Source organism: Mustela lutreola, chromosome 11 (genome assembly GCF_030435805.1).
Source record: "Mustela lutreola isolate mMusLut2 chromosome 11, mMusLut2.pri, whole genome shotgun sequence".
Taxonomy (NCBI): domain Eukaryota; kingdom Metazoa; phylum Chordata; class Mammalia; order Carnivora; family Mustelidae; genus Mustela; species Mustela lutreola.
The window spans coordinates 97,048,768-97,067,676 of record NC_081300.1 but is presented as its reverse complement, the minus strand read 5'-3'; the positions used below and the strand labels follow the sequence as shown (position 1 = coordinate 97,067,676).

Sequence of the window (18,909 nt, the reverse complement as noted above, 5' to 3'; positions counted from 1 at the left end):
ATAAAGACTTGTACAACCTGCAGGTTCCCTGATTTTGTGAGCTGGAGGTTTATCACGAGGGTCTATTTCTGTCCCTAACATAGAGATGCAGTAATACTGAATATTGGTTAATTGGAAAACCTGACACGTTTGCTAGCCGACGCCAAGTAATATCAATCAGTGAAATATTCTTCAATCCTATCAACCTTAATCCTAACATGTTTGAAATGGACACCTAAAAATAATCTGAAAGCCAGAGAGACATAATGGAGTTTACTCACAGAAATAAAAGGGGTTCAGATTTTTTTATGAATTGTTTTATCATTTACCTAACAGGCAGAATTTATAATCTTTGGGACAGAGGTTTGCTCTGGCCATAACAAGGGCCGAAAACTCCATGACAATACCATGGTAGGCACTGCAAAATAAGATGTGGAAATAAGCTATGATTATTTTATGAACTTGCGGGTATAAAAAATAAATGAGCTCTAGAATAGCTTTACTGAATTTCCTAAAGCATATCAGGTGACGTGAGAGACACTGCAAATTCCAGAGTTAGAATAAAGGCTTAGAAATGCTTTAGTGAAATTGCAGTGCAAAACAATAAAAAAAAAAAAATTACTGCTTTTTAAACTTTAAATGCTCTGACACAACTCCAAAATTAATTTCATTTTTTTGAAAATCTCTTTTCCTCCAATTTCTGTACAAACTAAACTGACCATAGCCACTAGTTATCCACCTAGTTTCACCCGTTATCCCTTCATCATATCTCTAAGCCATTTAAAATGACTGTTCTCACCCATTCTGGGAACTTCCTCCTCAGCTGCCAGGATTCTGCACTCTCACGAGCTCCCTCTGTAGCCGCTGCCTGGCCAGCCCCCCAGGCTCAGGTACGCAACGAGGCAAATCAGCTCCGCTGGCACTGCGACAGTGAACAGTGAACTCTCAGATTCTCTCTCCTGAGAATTTAGAACTGGGAAGTGGAAAGGCTGAATCTGTGAACTGGCAGGGGTTACAGACTCAGGAGAGCCAAGGCAGAGAGAGCAGCTGCAGACTCCTGTCAACTTTCCAGAACTAGTGTGCTCCAGGCAAGAAACCACCTTGGATGCCATGGAGACCTCCTCAGAAATCCCCCTTCACTTAAGCCATTTCAAATGGGTTTTTTCAACCACCAAATGGTCTCTGATGAAGACATGCTCCTTCCACTCTAATAACTTCTTCTGTAGGCACATTCTCCACTACCTTTTCCCTCAATGCCCACAAGATGCAGCTCTGCTTTGAGCTGCTTCTCGTTCTGCCCCACAGGTTCTCACCCACTCCCGTGGCTGCCGCACCAGCCACGCGGCAAGCACACTGTGAATGATTCTCAGGTCTCCTGCCACACTTCCGCTGTAGACTAAATGTGTGCACCACCACCCCAAATTCATATACTGAAACCCAACACCCAATGTGATGGTATTAGAAGTGGGGCCTTTGAAAGGTGACTGGCTCATGAGGGTGGAGCCCTCATGAGGAGATTAGTGCTCTTTTACAAGAGACCCTACTCCTTCTGCCACCAAGGACACAGGGAGAGGATGGCAACCTGTGAATGAGGAAGTGGGCCCTCAACCAGACACTGAATCTGCCAGACCTTGATCTTGGACTTCCCACTTCCAAAACTGAGATGGAACAAATGTGTGTTGTTGTATCTACCCAATCTGGGCTAGTTTTGTGATAGCAGCCTGAATGGACTAAGACAACTTCTAATGGTGAGGTGAGCACTTCCAGCTGCGTGTCTGCCCCTGTATGGGCTGCCTCCATGTGGAAAGGACCAGTTTGTCCACATCAACAGAGAGCACTCCAGTCAGTCATGTACTGACAACAAGAGCACTAACACTCTTCAGAGAAACCACCACCTGCTCAGACTGGCAGAGTCTAGTCCAAAAGACAATTACAATATTACCAAAAAAGTTAGGCTCATGCAATCTTATATAACTCCATGTAACAGGCATCAACGGTCCAGTCTAACCCAGACACGTATTTCCTAATCTTAAACCACTTATAACTCTATAATTATACTCCAAAAAAATTTTACCACATAGAAACACTGATTTTAATAATGAACTTGTGCACAGTGCCCAGTCATTCATGTATCAAAGCATATAGATGCACATAAAATCCTCCTCAGCTAACTACACACCTGTCCTATAAGCCTTTTACACTCAGCATGTCCAAAACCCAATCTGTTATCTCTTCACCAAAGCCAACTATACTCTCAACTACAGGAAATGAGTCCACCAGCCCCTCAGCTGCCTGAGCCAGAAACCTGGTGATCAGTCCCCCTCCTCCCCCTCATGAAGGCCTGTCTACTTTATCTCCTCAGTGTCACCTGAATTTATTCTCCCTACCTATGCTGTCTCAGCTGTAATTCGGGCCACTGTCATCTTCTCCTATAAAAGCCTCTAGTCTTGCCTCCCTCTAATCCACTATCCACAATGTAATCTTTCTAAAATGTAAAAGGGACTGCTATCACCCAGCTTAAAGTTCTTCAAAGGGTCCCATTAACTTTCAGGGTAATTTGCACATTTATTCATGTGGTTTTTAAACTTTGAACAATGTTAGTTCCTACTTATCTCTCTCGGTTCGTCTCTCACAACTACCCACTCCAATTCTAGCTCTAGCCAAACCAAACACCTTCAAACTCCCCAGGTCTTAATTGCTACTTCGCCTTGACTCCTGTGCTCTCCTCCCCACACTCCTTTTACCTCCAGGCCTTTACACTAACTGTTCCCTTTGTTTACCTTCAGGGCCCACCTCAGATATCACTTCCTCTGGGAAGCAATCCCTCACTTTCACCCCTACACTCAAATTTGGATTATGTGCGAGGTCTTTCCATGTGTTCCCAGAGCCCTTACGTGTCCTGTAATGCACCTCTTCTATCACACTTACTTGGATTTGTCCACTAAAGCACATGCCACAATAACACTTGGTAAGGAATTGAACCCACGTGCCCTGATGATAACCTCGCCTACAATGCATGTTCCCAGGTACCCTGAGCTCCACTCTGCAGGCTTTGCACCGTAGCCATACTCTCGATGCTTCTGCCTGTGGTCTAGCTGGCTAAGCCCTCCTCATCCTGAAAGACTCAGGAAAATACAACTTGCTCCATGACCAAATCTGTGCATTCGAAACACTGGAGTTAGCAAGAAAAGAAATCCCACGGCCCATGTTCAAGTTTCTGCATTTATTCTACAGACAGAATATTTGAAAATGAGAACTACTTTTATTGTGCATATTGCTAGAACCAATTTTCCTCCAAATACTGAAAGCAGCAAAATTCATTCAAATTTATTCCAAATGCATCACTCAAAAATGTTCAAATACTAGTTTTTAGAGTACATTTTAGAGTATGCTTTAACATATGATAGGGCTTGCCTATTTCTAAAAGCACACATACCTATTAACCACACAACTAACCTATGTCCTATATATACTTTTAAAAGTAAATATTCCAATATAAATGTTAATACATATAATTCTAGAAAATATAAAAAAGGTTTAAATCACAATGCTATATCACCCAAAGTCCCTAATTTTTAAGATTTTCATCTAATTTCTTCTAGACACTTCTCCATCATAGGTTTTTGTGGAGGGTTACTGGGATCTTTGATCAAGAGTTTGAATCATGTCACATATCCAATTTTGTATTCTGATTTTCTCCCACTTAACACTGTCATAAGCATTTTAATACATTTTCTTCATAAACATTTAACAACTATATATTATCCAGTGGACATACCACAATTTAATCATTCTCCAAAAGCACCCTAAAAAATAACTCTAGGATATACATTTTTTGTTCTCTCTATATTTAAAAATATGCCTTTGATCAGTTCCTAGATCAGTTGCTACATCAAGGAATATGAATACTTTTCAAGGCTCTTGATACACATGGCCAATGTAACCAAACAGTATGACATTTTCCCCACGTCCTCCTCAGTATGGTAATTTTTTAGTCTAAATGTAGGCCTTTATTAAATTGATAAGTAAGAATCTATAACATCTCAATCACAAAAGTAAATACTCATTGTAAAAAACCTGAAACTCAAAAATATGTGAAATAAAAAAATCAGTCTCTCTTGTTTTTCCCTAAGTCACAATTAAATATTTTCCATGTATCTTTCTAGACTTTTTCTATTTTTATTCAGAACATACACACAAGAATATCTGGGTTTTTTTTATCTTACAAAAAAGATGGAATTAAATTTGTTTTGACTCAACAATATATTCCAGGCATCCATCCAGGCTACGTCAATGCATATAAATCTACCTCTCTTTTTAAAAGCTACATAACGTTCCATAGTATACAAATACCAAAATTTATTTGTGGTTATCTCCCATTTTTTATTATAAATGATGCTACAATAGACTTTGCACATACTAACTTATGTTCTCTTGTGGGAATATTACAGATTCCTTGAGGAGAATCTGTTAGATCAAAGCATGTTTTCAAAATTTTTTATAGGCTCTGCCAAATTATTTGGCAGATCCAATTTTGTGTTCCCAACAATGTATTAGGTGCCTTTTCCTCCACACCCTTCACTATCTTTTAAATTCTTGCATGAAAGCCCCACTGAAAAAATCTGGTTGTTTTAATTTTCATTTCCCTAATCACAAGTGACACTGAAACCCTCTTCACTGCTTTGACTCTCACTTCTTTGGGAACTACTTCTCTCCTCCATTCATTTCTTAATTGTATCAATTCTGTTATTCTTTAACTCTTTAAACATGTTACAAATTTTTTCCTGTCACCTTGAAATGTCTTTTGTCACACAGAAATGTCAACTTTGATAATGATTCAAATTTATCACTCCTTTCCTTATGATTTTGGGTCTTGGTCTTACCTTAGTGGTCTACAAAAAAATCAGATTTTCCAACATAATATAGTCTCCCACATAATTCCCTTTTCTTCTAGTATCTTTACAGTTGTGTTTGAGTTAGTTCTTTGAGCCAAATAAAATTCATCTTGAATGCGTAGAAATAAAATCTTTCTTCCCATTTATCCCTGCACAGTATATTGAATAATCAATTCCCAACTGTATTCAAAATGCCAACTTTATTCAATCCTAAATTCCTATATATAAATGGGTCTGTTACTGGATTCTACTCTTCCGTGCAATAATTTATCGATGCTTGTGCTCACCATTTAGATCAGTGCAGCATTACAGTATGTTTTAATATCTGGTATGGCAAATCTTCCATCATTATTTTTCCATCTGAAAAATTTCTTGACCATTCTAGCACATTTCCTCTTCCAGATGAATTTTAGAATTTATCAAGTGTCCAAAAATAACTCTCACGTGGATTTTATGTGAAACTACATTAAAATTACAGCTTACTTTGTAGAATATTTCAATGTTTACAATAATGCTTTCCCCTCCAGTAACATGTATGCCTGCCCATTTATTAAGGTTAGCTTTTAAATTGTTCAGGTAAAGGTTTTTCTTTATAAAGCTTTTCTGCATTTGTTTCATTTTTAAACATCTTCTAGTTCTGTTGCTCTTGAGAATCAAATCTAACTTTTCTGGAGGAGTAATTACAAACTATTTGATTATTAGTGACAGCAGACTTATTTGCCCATGTTTAACAAATTATAGCTCTTTCCAGTGAACTGTCTGTCCACATCCTGTAACCACTTGTGTGTGGACTTTTCTTATTTTCCTCATTGATCTGAGTTCCTTACATGCTGAAGATATTAAGCCTTCACTTATGTTTGTCACAAATATTTTCCTACTTTGTGGTTTGGCTTCTAATCTTAGGGTTTTGTTTTCCCTCTCTTCTTTAAGAAGTTTTAAATTTTTTTTGTAGTCTAATACATTGATTTTTTTTTTAACTAATAACAGATCCTAACACCCGAGAAATACCAGGACCTAGACCTCTTCCCCTCACAACACCTGCACAGCAGGTATTATTTTCCTCACTTAGAAGATTCTAGTTCAGGTCTGATTGCAAAGTCTTTGTCCACCTTAACACACAGAACCCTCTCTTCCAGATTTTAATATCTACTTCCACATTTTCTTTATGATTTAGGGGGCATTCATGCTGATTTATCATTTACTATATTCCCATATATATTTTTGGGGTGCTGAATAGGTTCTAGAGACCCGTACAGATATTGTAAAGCCAGCATTAACACTGTATTGAACGGGGCTCTATAACATGTTTAATTATCACAAAGGATTTGTGCCACCTCATTACTCATAATTATTCTGTCCAGTTCATCCCACACGGATAGCTTTATGTTTAAACATCACATCCAGGAATATGGTTTGTTTTTTCGTTTAAGACATTCTTATCTTTCAGGATCATTTACAGGGTCCTCCATGCAGACTGCACTTGTCTCAATAAAGCTGGACTTACATGTTTAATGTTTTTTTGTATTGTGATCAGAGCCTATTTTTTGGTTGGTTTTTTTCTTTTCCATTTTAGTTTATGCAGGTTATTTCTGGTGTTCAGAAAGTTATGAATTTTATATATCCATTGTGTACCCACTTACTCAATTTTTCTTTGTATAATGGTTTGTTATTCTCATTTTTGTAGCCAATAGCATCTATAAATACTTCCCTTATTCTAATTTTAGATCCTTACCTCACTCTAATTTCATATATTACTACTTTAATAAAACTTACAAAAGCAATGTTAAATAATACCCAATTTTTAATTTGACTCTGATAACTTTCTGTTAAGTAGATTGTGGATAATTAGCTTAATATTTATGGGTACTTTAGCACAAAAAAACACCTACTTTTTAAACTAAGAAACAAGGAATTTTTAAAAAAATCAAGTATCTATTTTGTCTGCAGTTTAGGTGGCAGTTTGAATTCAATGTGAACTCCAAGGAAAAGATACCTCTCTTCCAGACTTCTGAAATGCCTACCTAGTCTCCCCTACTTCTACTCTCCCACCACCACCCCCACATTCTGCATGCAGCAGCTGGAGTGGCTGTTTAAAAATGCAAATCTGATTATGTCATTCTCCTGCTTCAGATCCAACCCTTGCAATGGTTTCCCATTTCACTGAGAATAAAATAAAACATCCTTAACCTGTCCTACAAGACCCTACATGATCTGGCCCCCTGCCTAGCCACACTTCCCTCTCACCCACCAGAATCTATCCACAAGTCATTCTTTCAGTTCCTGGAATGGGCAAAGCTCTCTCTCCCTTCAGGGCCTCCCCACATGCCATTCCCCTGCCTGGAAAATTATCCCCCATCATTCTACGCTAACGCCTACTCAACCTTCAGATCTCAGCTCAAATCTTATTTTTGCAAAAAAAAAAAAAAAAAAAAAAAGAAAGAAAGAGAAAAAAAAAAATATATATATATATATACACAAAGTCTTTCCTGGGCCTTCTTTTCACAATCTAAAATTTGCTCTCCTTTTTATACTCTCTTATAACCAGTATTACTTAACTTTCCTAACAGATACCGTTTGTGATTATACATGCAGTTATAGGATTGTATCATTTCTGGTTCCCTCCACCCCCATAGATTATAACCCTTAAGAGAACACAAACAAATTGATTATGCTGGCCACACCACAAGCATTCAAATATATATGAATGAAACAAAAACACCTAAAAAAACCTTAATTGTATCTCTGACATCTTAAAACAATACCCTTTATATCAATCAATATTTAAACTGTTAAGACTCTTTTTGATACTGTCTGCAAATTCATTAAGAATACATTTTACCCCAAGGACATAAAAGCTAACCTGAATCTGATGTTGCCAAAGGAAAATACATACTTAAATTGTATCATTAGGAAACGTTCTGTATAAATATGAGTTTTGTTTTATGTAGCATTCACTTCACTGATACTTTATTCACAATCCACTATTTTATGCCTTATTTTCTAAAGTATGTAAAGCACTAGGAAAAACGTGCTTTGTCAAATTCTCTTTAAGAAGTCTAACATATTAATGGTCCTTGATAAAAATTAAAGCAAAATCGCAAATTAAAAGCATTCAAAGTTGGAGATCTCTATTATACTGTAACAGACACATCTGGTCAAAAAAAAGTATAAATTACATTGCAAATAAAAAGTCCTTTTGGATCACAAAAGCTAGTAAAACCAATATTTATATACTTCTTTACATTCTGCAAAGCACTTTCATGTGAAAACCTCATACCACTGAACTCTGTGGAGTAGACAGAGCAGGTATTATCAGCATTTATAGAAAAGAAAACTGAGGCTTTGACTGACCTCCTCAAGGTCAAAGGACTGGAAAGTACTAGAGTCATAATTACATTGGGGGAGGGGTAGCGGTCCCACATGTAAATGTCCTAACCAAAGAGAACTTCCATCCTAGGGGCCTGCGTCTGTAATTAGTGTAGATTTATGCTCCCTTCAACGGAAATTTCATTTCACCAGAGAACCACCACCCAAAGAGCTGCTTTCAATATAAAGTTAAAATTTAAATTGCCACCCATCTGGGAAATAGCTAAATTAACTAGGGGATACCCAAACTATGGAACATGATGCAGCACTTCTCCAACACCAGTTAAGGCATTACATGCTGAAACTGAAAGATAAGAATGCACTAGTACTTGTTAAAACCGTCAAAGATAATGCAAGTACACACAAGGGGAAATATTTTATAAGATCTAGAAAGATACACATGGAACATGTAATAGTTATTATCTCCGATAACTATGGCAGGAGTTGGCAGAGAAAGACGTCAGGCGTGTCTGGGATGTTTTAGTTTTTACCAAGAAAATTAGTTACTCTACCTATTTAAAACTAATCTTTTAAAATTTAAATTAACCTATGGATTGAACAGACAGGTCATTTTTCTGCTCTAAAAGCTGTGCAACTATAAAGGAAGTCGGGGCCTCTCTAAAACAGAAGACAAAACATATCAACAACAAGAAGGAAAAAAAAAAAAAAAAAAAAAAACCCGGCACAATCCTGTTAAAACAATGAACCACCTAAAGGTCGCAAAGACGTCTCTTTAAAAAGCAATAACTTCGGGGCACCTGGGTGGCTCAGTGGGTTGAGCCGCTGCCTTCCGCTCAGGTCATGATCTCAGGGTCCTGGGATCGAGTCCCATGTCGGGCTCTCTGCTCAGCAGGGAGTCTGCTTCCCCCTCTCTCTCTGCCTGCCTCTCTGCCTACTTGTGATCTCTCTCTGTCAAATAAATAAAATCTTTAAAAAAAAATAAAAAATAAAAAGTAGTAACTTAAATTATTTTTTTAATACCTAGTCTTTGTTGCAGTAAGACAACCAGCCAACAAACCAGCCCCTGGACGAGTACAGCGCAAGCTCCTCCTAGAGAGATGGAGTTGTTAGAGTTCGGCCAGGAAGGTTTCACAAAGGAGCCGAGTTCTGAGGGAAATGAGAGGTGACTTGGCACCGAGATGCGGGAAGAGTCATCCAGACGGGAAAAGGTCTGGGAGGTGGACAGCGCGAGTTAATCGGCAGCGGGGGACAGAAAGCCAACTGCAGTCGAGTCCTGAAAGGGGAGAGGACTCCTTTGGGTGCGGGAGTGGAGAGGGAGCTCGGCCGCGCGGCCCTCCAGTTTACCTGGCTGAGAATCCGGCCCTTGTTGTGGTCAAACAATGGAGGCGTCCAGCGGCAGCGGCGCTCTGCGCTGGGGGCGCGAAGGGCTCCTCATCACCTGAGCAGGATGCTCGGCGGGCTCTGCCCGGACGCGGGGCGCTCTAAAAGACACAACAGCACACCATGCAGCCGGGCTTCTCCGCGGCGCAGCCCGGCTCCCCGCTCCCACGGCGCGGCCATTACCGCCTCTCCGGGGACCCGCCTGGAAAGGCTCCAAGGCGCGGCTCCACGGGCTTCTGAAGCGGCTTCGCTCCCCCTTCCCTCGGCTCCAACAACAATGGAGCCCGGCTCGGGAGTCCGGCTCCCGGGGGGCCTCCGCCCGGCCTCGCCCCTGCCGCTGCCCATCCCTCGCCGCGCACCCGGCCGCCATCTGTGACCCCCGCGCCCCGCTCCCGGCACGGCGGGCCCGCGCCGGCCGGCCGAGGCCCGAGGCCAGGCTGCGCTCCGTGAGGCCTTGCCCGGTGCCCGCCGGGCCGCCCGGCTGCGGGGCGGGGGCCGCTGTGACCTTCCCCACCGACGCCCAAGGGCCGGCCCCCGCGCGAGGCCCATCCTAAGTGATGGGCTGTTTTTCTTTTCTTCAGCCCACTCATCCTCCTTCCAACCCCGAGCCCGCTCCCCTTTCGCCCCCCGCCCCCGCCTCGTTCCCGAAAAGAAATAGAGGGACTGCAGCCCGGCCGCCCGACAACTCACTCCAAGTGAGGGGTTGAAGCGCCCCAGGCCGCGGGCTCCGCGCACCCACCCTCCCTCTCCTCAAGGGACACCTCACAGGTGCGCCTCCGAGCCGCGCGCGCGCGCTCCGCACACCCAGACGCCTCCGGGGGACAGCGCGCGTGCGCACGCACGGGGCCGACGAGTCCCGGGGGAGCGGGGGCCGCACGCATGCGCGCCGTCCGGCCCTCGCCCCGGCACCAACCCCCCCGCCCCCGCCCCCGTCGGCCGCCCGCGCGCGCCCTCCCCCCAATCCCAGGCGGGTCCCGGGTACCCCCCCAACCCCCCCCCCCACGGCCCTGCGCGCGCGCTCCCGCTCGCTTGCTCGCTCCTCCTTCCCCGCCCCACCCGGGCCCGCGTTACCCTGGGCAACCGCAGTGCGGCCGCACCTGAGCTCTGCGCCTGCGTCCCACCGGCCAGACCCTCCCTTCCCTGGGTCCCGTCCCCTGCCCCGCCACAGCTGGGGGTGGGGGGGGCGTCGCCCCCTCCCCGCAAAGTGAGTATCGAGCGTCCTCCCTCGACCTGCCCCTCAGACAGACCCGCCGCCGCCCCGGCGCCTCAGCCGTCCGCCCGGTCAGTACGGCCTGGCTCGCCGCCCCGGCCCTCGCTCCCAGCGTGCACCGCGGCGAGCGCTCGGGTGGGAGCCGGCGAGATGCGTTCGGCGGGCGGCGCCCACTGACCTCCCTCGGCCGCCCGGCCGGGGCAGGGCCGGAGCCGGGAGCCAGCCCCGCCCGCCGCCCCGCCCATGGGCCGCCAGCCCCCGCAGCCGCCCGCCGGGAGGACCGCGCCGAGGGGGGGAGCCGCCTGAAGGACCGCGACGGCCGCGCCCGCAGGTAAGGCGGGGCCCGAGGTGTGACCGAGTCCAGCCCCGCTCACCTGGCGGTTCCTCTGGGGAAGCTCTGCGGGCGCCGGCGGGGGAGGCGGCACCTGTCGGGACAGGAATTTATTTAGGGCTGATTTAAAAGCCCTCTCTGCAGCGGGTGGGGGGTCCTCGCGTCTCACCCCCAGGGCTCTCGGCGGTGGGGAAGGGTGTCCCCTTGAGGAAACAGCGGTGGCGGGGGGAGAGACGAGAAAAGGTGGAAAGGAGGGCAGAAGTGAGGCGCCACGACCCCGCGCCCGCTGCCTGCAGCGTTTTCCAGCCGGTTATGGGGAGGGGGTGCCGTTGCCAGGGCCCCAGTCCAGGCTGCGGACCGTCCGCACCGCGCACCCAAGCCAGTCCGATGGGGCAGCAGCGGCCAGCCCAGGGTCTGCTCCGACCATCCCTGGGGTGGGTTTGTAGAGTGAGGGATCCGCATTGCAGGTGCACTAGGAGCGCCCGAGGGCCTGGCCGTGCTTTGTCTGGGATGCTGGGGGGAGGCGGCCCTCTTCATCCAAATTTCCTTTTTAAATGCGTTTTACCATCCTCTGTACGTTAGAGACCCTCCCCGATAAGTTGCGTTGTCTCCTGTCCTCATAACCCTTTACGTAAGTACTCTACCTTACAGCCCTTTACTGAAGCTTTGATGTGGGCTTTAGATGACCCTAATAACGATTTGCTTGGAATTCATGAAATTGAGCATAATGCAAATATGCAGCAGAGCCGCAGGCTTGGCTACAGAGCTGCTGTCTGCTACAGCGAGTTACCCCAGTTTATCTAACTTGCGTCTTCATGCTGACCTGTATTGCTTAAATTCACACTTTGATATTTAGCGGTATGATCTGTTCCGGCGATTGAAAATGAGGTGACCTAAGAGGAAATAGAGTCGCGCTCTGAAATTTAGGTTGCGGTAATAAGTCTTATTACAAAATACAAGCTCCGAGGCTGTAGTGCTTTAATACATTACGCATTTCCAGAAACCTACCTGTAAGAGTGGTAAAGCTAGAATTGCTGGGTCTTTTTAAATCAGATTTTTAAGTATGAGATATATATAAAGAACCTTGTTATTGTTTTATTAAATGATTTTTTTTTTTTTTGCACTGTCAAGAACGTGCCTGCATTTTCTTCCCGTTGAATTGTAAGGAAAAAGATGCTAACATTCAAAATGACTTTTATCCCCAAAGATGTTTTAAATTTATTTCTTTTGGCTAAATGTTCATCTTCTATGAAATATTTTTGGGGAAAGATTTTAAGACTTGTGATATGTATATATACTTGTGTATATATGTGTGTTTACATATACACACTTGAAAAATTTTAAAATAGTTTTTGTTTCTCTGCGTCATAATTACTCAGTAAATTTAGTTTAGGTAGATTTAAAATCTGAGATACAAAACAGTTATTTGTGTGTATCAGATTTTTATTTTAGTACATGTAAATACATCAATTTAACAGGCTTCTTGGAAAATATTGTTAATTTTTTTTTTTAAGTGAATCCTTTTGCTTGCAATGGAAGATCACTTGGGTTCTTTTTTTTTTTTTTTAAGATTTTATTTATTTATTTGACAGACAGAGATCACAAGTAGGCAGAGAGGCAGGCAGAGAGAGAGAGAGAGAGAGAGAGAGGAGGAAGCAGGCTCCCTGCCAAGCAGAGAGCCCAATGTGGGGCTCGATTCCAGGACCCTGGGATCATGACCCGAGCTGAAGGCAGAGGCTTTAACCCACTGAGCCACCCAGGCGCCCGAGATCACTTGGGTTCTTAACTCTTTCATCTGTGATTCATTGGATAAATTCATTTTAATGTCATTACTTAATTGGCAGAGAACATTTGCAGCAGTACTGATGTTAACGTTGATGCTTTTAAGAAATACTTAAAAAGCATTTTCTCATATGTCTAACACGAAAAGACATGGGCCTTTTTCTTCTGTCTGGAACAAGGTCAGCCACAAAAAGTTCCTGATCCATAGTGGGCACACATGTTTTAACTAAGATTAATTACATCTACTGGATTGGATATCTTTAAAAGTCAATGACTAGGTGCCTCTATATGCTTCACATGTTTGACTCAGATTCACATTCCAGACTATTAAGTAGGTGCTAGCTTAATGACACCAATTTTCAATCTCCAGCTTTGATGTTTAAACCTGCAGAGAAGTGAATGTGTCCTAATTGTCTTCAGATATTTAAGGTTTGTCATGTAGCAAAGGGAGTGTATGTATTTAGAGTAATTCCCAAGTACAGAAGAGGCCAAGTAGTATTTAGAGGAAGACAGATTTCACTTTGACATAAAAGCAGAAGTTGCTTATGATTAGAATCTCCAGCAGTGGAAACCGGGGCTGTTCCTTCCCCCACAGAGTTTCCAGATAAGCCCGTTCCCCAACAGAGCAGGAATGGCTACTAGGAGTATCACATGGGGTGTGGGGGAGGCCTTCTGAGATGGGTGTTTAGGAATTCCAGTGGCAGTGAATTGAAGGGCTTTGTGGCTTTTTTTTGTTTTGTTTTGTTTTAATGCTGGCTTCAGAGATACTGCTGTGGGCATAAGGACTCCCCAGAATGTGCCTGAACTCTCGGAAGATTTCTACCAGGGTAGAGGCCAGCCTGGTATCAGAGGTGATTTTAATTCTACTTTGCTCTTGTATGGGGCTTTACAGGTCATACAGCACTCTCACTTTCAAAAGATTTTTAAAAGACTCTTTTTAATTATATGTGAGTTGTATTTCTTCCTTTGACTTTTATTTTCTACAATAAACATTCAATTAAGAGGAAAATTGCCCATTTCTATGAAGGCAAGCAGAAGAATGTTTTTTAAAGCTCTTTTTAAAAATGGGATGATGTCAGTCATTCTTTTCAGAGTCAGCAGGTTGTGAAGGTGAATAGATTTTCTTCTTAGCTGAAATTATTTTTTTAAAGATACTGATTAAGGGCTGATTCTTATGCTTGCTCTGCATTTTAGTTTCTGTTTATTTCATTACTCAAACATGACTCAAATTTCACAGCAAAAAAAAAAAAAAAAAACCAGTCATCTCCACCTACAGTAAATTGCCTTGGATGTTCTTCCAGTATGTCAGTGTTGTTTTTAAATATATGTTGGCAGCTGAAGGTAAAACACAGCTGAAAGAAATAGAATTACAATGTACTGAAAAGATCAGGTGAATTGGAGCTTTGTCTGAAGAAGAAAAAGGTGCGTCCTATTTGTGCTAAACCAATCCTGGGAATGATAATTTATCAACAATAGGGATGATCTATCCATAATAAGAAAGATTAGGCGGCTGTTGACTATAAGTCAGGATACGTGTTTTAAATGGGTCGGTGGGGTTAGGACTCTGTAGCCAAGGGGCAGAGCAGAGCTTCCTGTGAACAGCAGAGCACCCAAACAAATGTTCTCTGTACAAGGATTTAAGGTGAGCATAATGGTAACAGGACGATTGAATTAAAACAGCTTCTGACCCCTCCAGTTGAGGAAGAAGTTAGAAGGAAAACCAATCCTGAATTAATGTATATGTGTGCTTACTCTTTCAGAAACTTGTAGTTTCTTCTCTTATGTTCCTTTTTTAAGATTTTATTTATTTATTTGAGAGAGAGAGAGCATGAGAAGGGAGAGATCAGAGGGAGAAGCAGACTCCCTGCTGAGCAGGGAGCCCAACATGGGCTCAATGCCAGGACCCCAGGATCATGACCTGAGCCAAAGGCAGAGGCTTAACCCACTGAGCCACCCAGGTGTCCTCTCTTTTGTTCTTTAACGCATGAGTTTCCGTCATGCCTTTTTTTTTTTTTTTTTAAGATTTTATTTATTTATTTGACAGAGAGAGATCACAAGTAGGCAGAGAGGCAGGCAGGCAGGCAGAGAGGGAGAAACAGGCTCCCCGATAAGCAGAGAGCCCAATGTGGGGCTTGATCCCAGAACCCTGGGATCATGATCTGAGCCAAAGGCAGAGGCTTAACCCACTGAGCCACCCAGGTGCCCCTGCCTCATGCTTTTTGTGCCGGTTTATCCCCAGCTGAATTTGGGTATGATCATTTAAATAAGACGAAGACTCAAACTTTAAACACGGAATACATTTTTATTTATACTTTATGCATGAAGGGAAAAAGAGAAGAACATCAAGTTCCTCTGGCCAACCAAAAAATAAAGAAAGAAAGTCTTTTGAATACTTAGTACTTAAAAAAAAAAAATCCAAGAGACTACTTTAAATATTATGACGAGGTCAACAAATTATCAAGTAAGGCACCCAGTTAGAAAGCAGCCTTTTTAGAGGTCAAAGGTTGCCTTTTAGAGCTCCTCACCAGAGTCTCTGAGGCCGTCAGACAGCTGTCTAAAAGCCTCTTTGTTAACTAGAAAACAGGAGTTTTTGTACTTTATGCAGGTTTCCACACTGGTGAGCAGACTAAGTTACACGTCTTTGCGATTCCTGCCAGTTTATCATTTTATCGGAAATAGCTTTCTGAAGCAAGGAGTGTCTGCTTCTCTGTAGCTCTAAAGGAAGAGGGAATATGTGTACTCCTTCTGTCAAGATTCGCTCTACTAGCCGGATTCTCAGCACTGAGCAGTGGAAGTCCTTCGGTTAGCACCAAACAAAAGAGCAAGCCTGAAATGCTTAAAGCTGACGATAAGGGAGAGGGAGAAAAAGAAACAACAGAGCACTTTTAATAAGTGGAATTCGAGTCATATAGTACTCTGCTGCTGCAGTTTCTTTGTTGCCTCCTCGGTGACAGCTACCATGTGAAATTAAGACCTGTGTAAGACCCACTACTTCTGCTCTTCAGATTTCCTTCCCGATCTATTTCTGAATGCACCTGTGCCTTTTCACTCTAGGTAGGACAGTTTATGAGGCATCCTTTTAAAAAAGCCCCATTTCTTACGTAAAGTTGCTTAAACACTGCTGCTACATACAAATTACAATTCCCTGTACTGCTACAGTTCTGTTTTTCCTGAAGTTGCACATTTCGCCTCACAGTGTGTGGCATTATACCCTGCAAGGGCTATCTATTCCATACACTTAGAGTATTCGTAAAAACACTGGTTCCCCAAATTACAGTTCCTTCACTGTGTAGCAGAATAACCCAGGATTGCCATATTTTTCTGTTGGCTTCTTATCCAGTGTCCTTAGGGATGAACAAGTGTAGGTGGCTAGGCTCGTGCCAAACCCCGAACAATGAAGAAGACTCTTTTAACCCCTTTCTCTCCACCTGTCATACCTGTCAACCCAAGTGCAAGGCACTGGTTTTATTTCTCCTCCAGTGGCTTGTGGCATGTGGGAGCAGATCCAGGTTTCGTTGTTGTCGTCGTTGTTTTTCAAGATTTATTCATCTGAGAGGGAGGATAAACACATGGGGGGCAGACAGAGGAAGAGAATCTTCAAGCAGACCTCTTCACTGGACTCGGGGCTCAATCCCGTGAGCCATGAGATCATCACCTGAGCCAAAACCAAGAGTTGGAGGTTTAAGCCACCCAGGCACCTCCAGATGCAGTTTTTAGAAATACTTGTTTTACATTTTGGTGAGAAAGATGGAGAAAGTTGGTTGTTCACTTTTATGTTCCCGTAGACAAATATATAGCAGGGATTATTAGGTATGGTCTATTCCTTTCAAGGAGGGGTCAGACTTTGTCTCCAGCAATAATTCATCTTTATGCTTTGGTTCAGTCCTGGTGTCCAGACCAGAAAGTTTAGCCAATGAGTTACTTGCTCATTGACCTGCCCTATTGCAATGCCCCAGGGGAGAGGAAAACACAGTCTTGTCTGATAGGGAGAAAGGATTAAGTAAGCCTTCTCAGCCCCTGTGATGGGTTTCAGGTGAACAGTTCATTCCCATCAAGAAAGTGGTCAAGTCCGTTTTTGACAGAAAGAGGTTTATCAGTATAGTGAAGCTGTGGTATTAGGACCTGCTTCAGAGATGAGCAAAGCCAAACCTTGTCGAGGGCAAAGCTGTTTTTTTAGGAGAGAAAAGTCTAAGATGGAGCAAGTAAAGCCAGAGGTGAGGCCTTTTTGGAAACAGGTATGTGGAGTGTTGTCTGTTGGAGATGTTTTCTGGTCTCATCCGTGCTTGTAGTATGGAACCAGAGCAGTTTGGACCAGTCATTGGCTCATTCTAGAACACTACACTGAATTCTACCTGCCAGCAGGCTGTAGAGTGGAGTACCTTTCAGAGGAAATTCGGGACACCACAAACATTCCTGTGCAGGTTATCATTCCATGTCAGAAGCTCAGACAGGAAGCAGATTACCTGTTGCTGGGCCTTGGAGGAAGAGTGAATGCATTGAGAAGTTGTTAAAAAGGCTGAGCCAGTGTCTTCCTACCAGAGCTGCCGTTAAGTCCAGGGCACATTAGGACCAGTAACCCTACAGAACTGCAACTTTTCCCTTCGGGAAAGTTGAAATGATACTCTGGACCGATGAACCCAATGTTCACCCAGTCACCCAGGCTTCCTGCACCAGCACCTGAAGCACGTGGACACCCCCTTATCAACACTTCCCACTGGGAAAACCCAGCTTCTCCCAGAACACTAACATGCCACTGGAGGGTACCTAGACGTCTTGGGAGCCTGCTCAGTTTTTTAGGTGAAGGTCCCAGATTTTTGTCAGTTAAAACTCTTGTCCATAGGTAGGATATCTATCCAGCCACTTCAGTCCAGTTTCAGCAAAATCCTGCCAGATGATTTCTTTCAATTTCATCTTGATAATTCACTACCTCTTCTGACTCTGGGTGATACAATGAAGGCCTTGGTGACTGTATAGGGCATTAGAGTTCTGTTTACAGTCTGACCTGTGAATTGTGGTTTCCTGCTATAGACAGACACACTTAATGTGCCAAATCTGGACAGAGACTAGTTCAGAAGTCCTTTTTGACAGTCATTATGACAGCCTTTGTATGTGGGTAGCTTCTACATGTGGTGAAATTGCTAAAACATTCACATTAAAACCATTTTCCTCATTTGAATAAAGCTAATTTGAATATATGTTTACAAATGCCACCCCCACAAGGGATAGATAAGCCATTCTCTTTCTCTCCCACCCGCTCTACACCCACAATGTGAGCCTGACAAATAGGACAGTGCATATAACGTTGAGCTACAGTGGAAAATTTAGAGCATAGAATTCATGTCTAATCATCCCTAGCATCCTTTTCCATGTGGGTGTCAGGCTATGGAGCAAGATGAGGAAACTAAGTCCTTTGGAGCTATCAAGGAGCTGTCTGAGGCGTGGTCTGGTTGCAAGGACTCCCTGCCAGACTCCAGAGGCCCTTTACTGCGGGCGCCTGGTCTGGGACAGGGACAGCATGGGGAAGAGCTTCCAGAAGGAACTGGTCAGTCTGAAAATGGTGAGTTCTGTTAGATAGGTGTGACCACATTATTCACCGAAAGAAAAATAGCTCTAAAGCAGCCCCCAGTATAGGGTAACATGAGCACCATGAGAAATGAGCTCCTCCCGGAGTGAGGAGCCTCACTATGTTCACAGTCAGACTGAGACCGCCATCTCATAACCGTCCACAGTCAGAATGAGAGTCAGAAAAAAGAGAGAAACACCAGCGGGACTGCATATTCCAGTGAGGACAATATATTTGTCTTCTGGATGGACTGTGGAAGCAAAAATTGATAAAGATTCTCCTTCGGTGAGAAGAGTTTGCATCAGAGATTAATTATCTGGTCTGCAGCTGTTAATCTTTTCTCCCCAGTCATCCACAAATTTTTATTGATTTACTTTAATATACCTGATTCACACAGTCATTCTGAGCAGTTTATCTAAATAATATTTAGAGATTTTAAATT

At 43.4% G+C, this 18,909-nt stretch overlaps 2 protein-coding genes across 12 annotated transcripts in view; one reads left to right on the top strand and one right to left on the bottom strand.

The window, feature by feature from the left end:
• ZNF664 (zinc finger protein 664) overlaps positions 1-10,959 on the bottom strand; it is a 44,006-nt gene extending 33,047 nt beyond the window's left edge. For 2 of the 9 annotated variants that reach the window (XM_059139693.1, XM_059139690.1), the window contains exons 1-3: positions 10,272-10,423; positions 9,546-9,682; positions 9,222-9,290 (exon numbers count right to left, since the gene is read on the bottom strand). Coding sequence is in view for 2 of the 9 variants with exons in the window: in XM_059139696.1 (XP_058995679.1) it covers positions 9,222-9,290; positions 9,546-9,682; positions 9,765-10,130 (572 nt within the window). In the remaining 7 variants the exon portion in view is untranslated. Of the gene's footprint in view, positions 1-778; positions 902-9,221; positions 9,291-9,545; positions 9,683-9,764; positions 10,189-10,271; positions 10,424-10,828 lie in introns of those variants that run through there. The other 7 variants (XM_059139695.1, XM_059139691.1, XM_059139692.1 and 4 more) reach the window with 5 other exon arrangements.
• Positions 10,650-18,909, top strand: part of CCDC92 (coiled-coil domain containing 92) — a 30,902-nt gene continuing 22,642 nt past the window's right edge. For 2 of the 3 annotated variants that reach the window (XM_059139686.1, XM_059139685.1), the window contains exon 1: positions 10,963-11,122. The gene's annotated coding sequence lies outside the window, so the exon portion shown is untranslated. Of the gene's footprint in view, positions 10,786-10,962; positions 11,123-18,909 lie in introns of those variants that run through there. The other variant, XM_059139687.1, reaches the window with a different exon arrangement.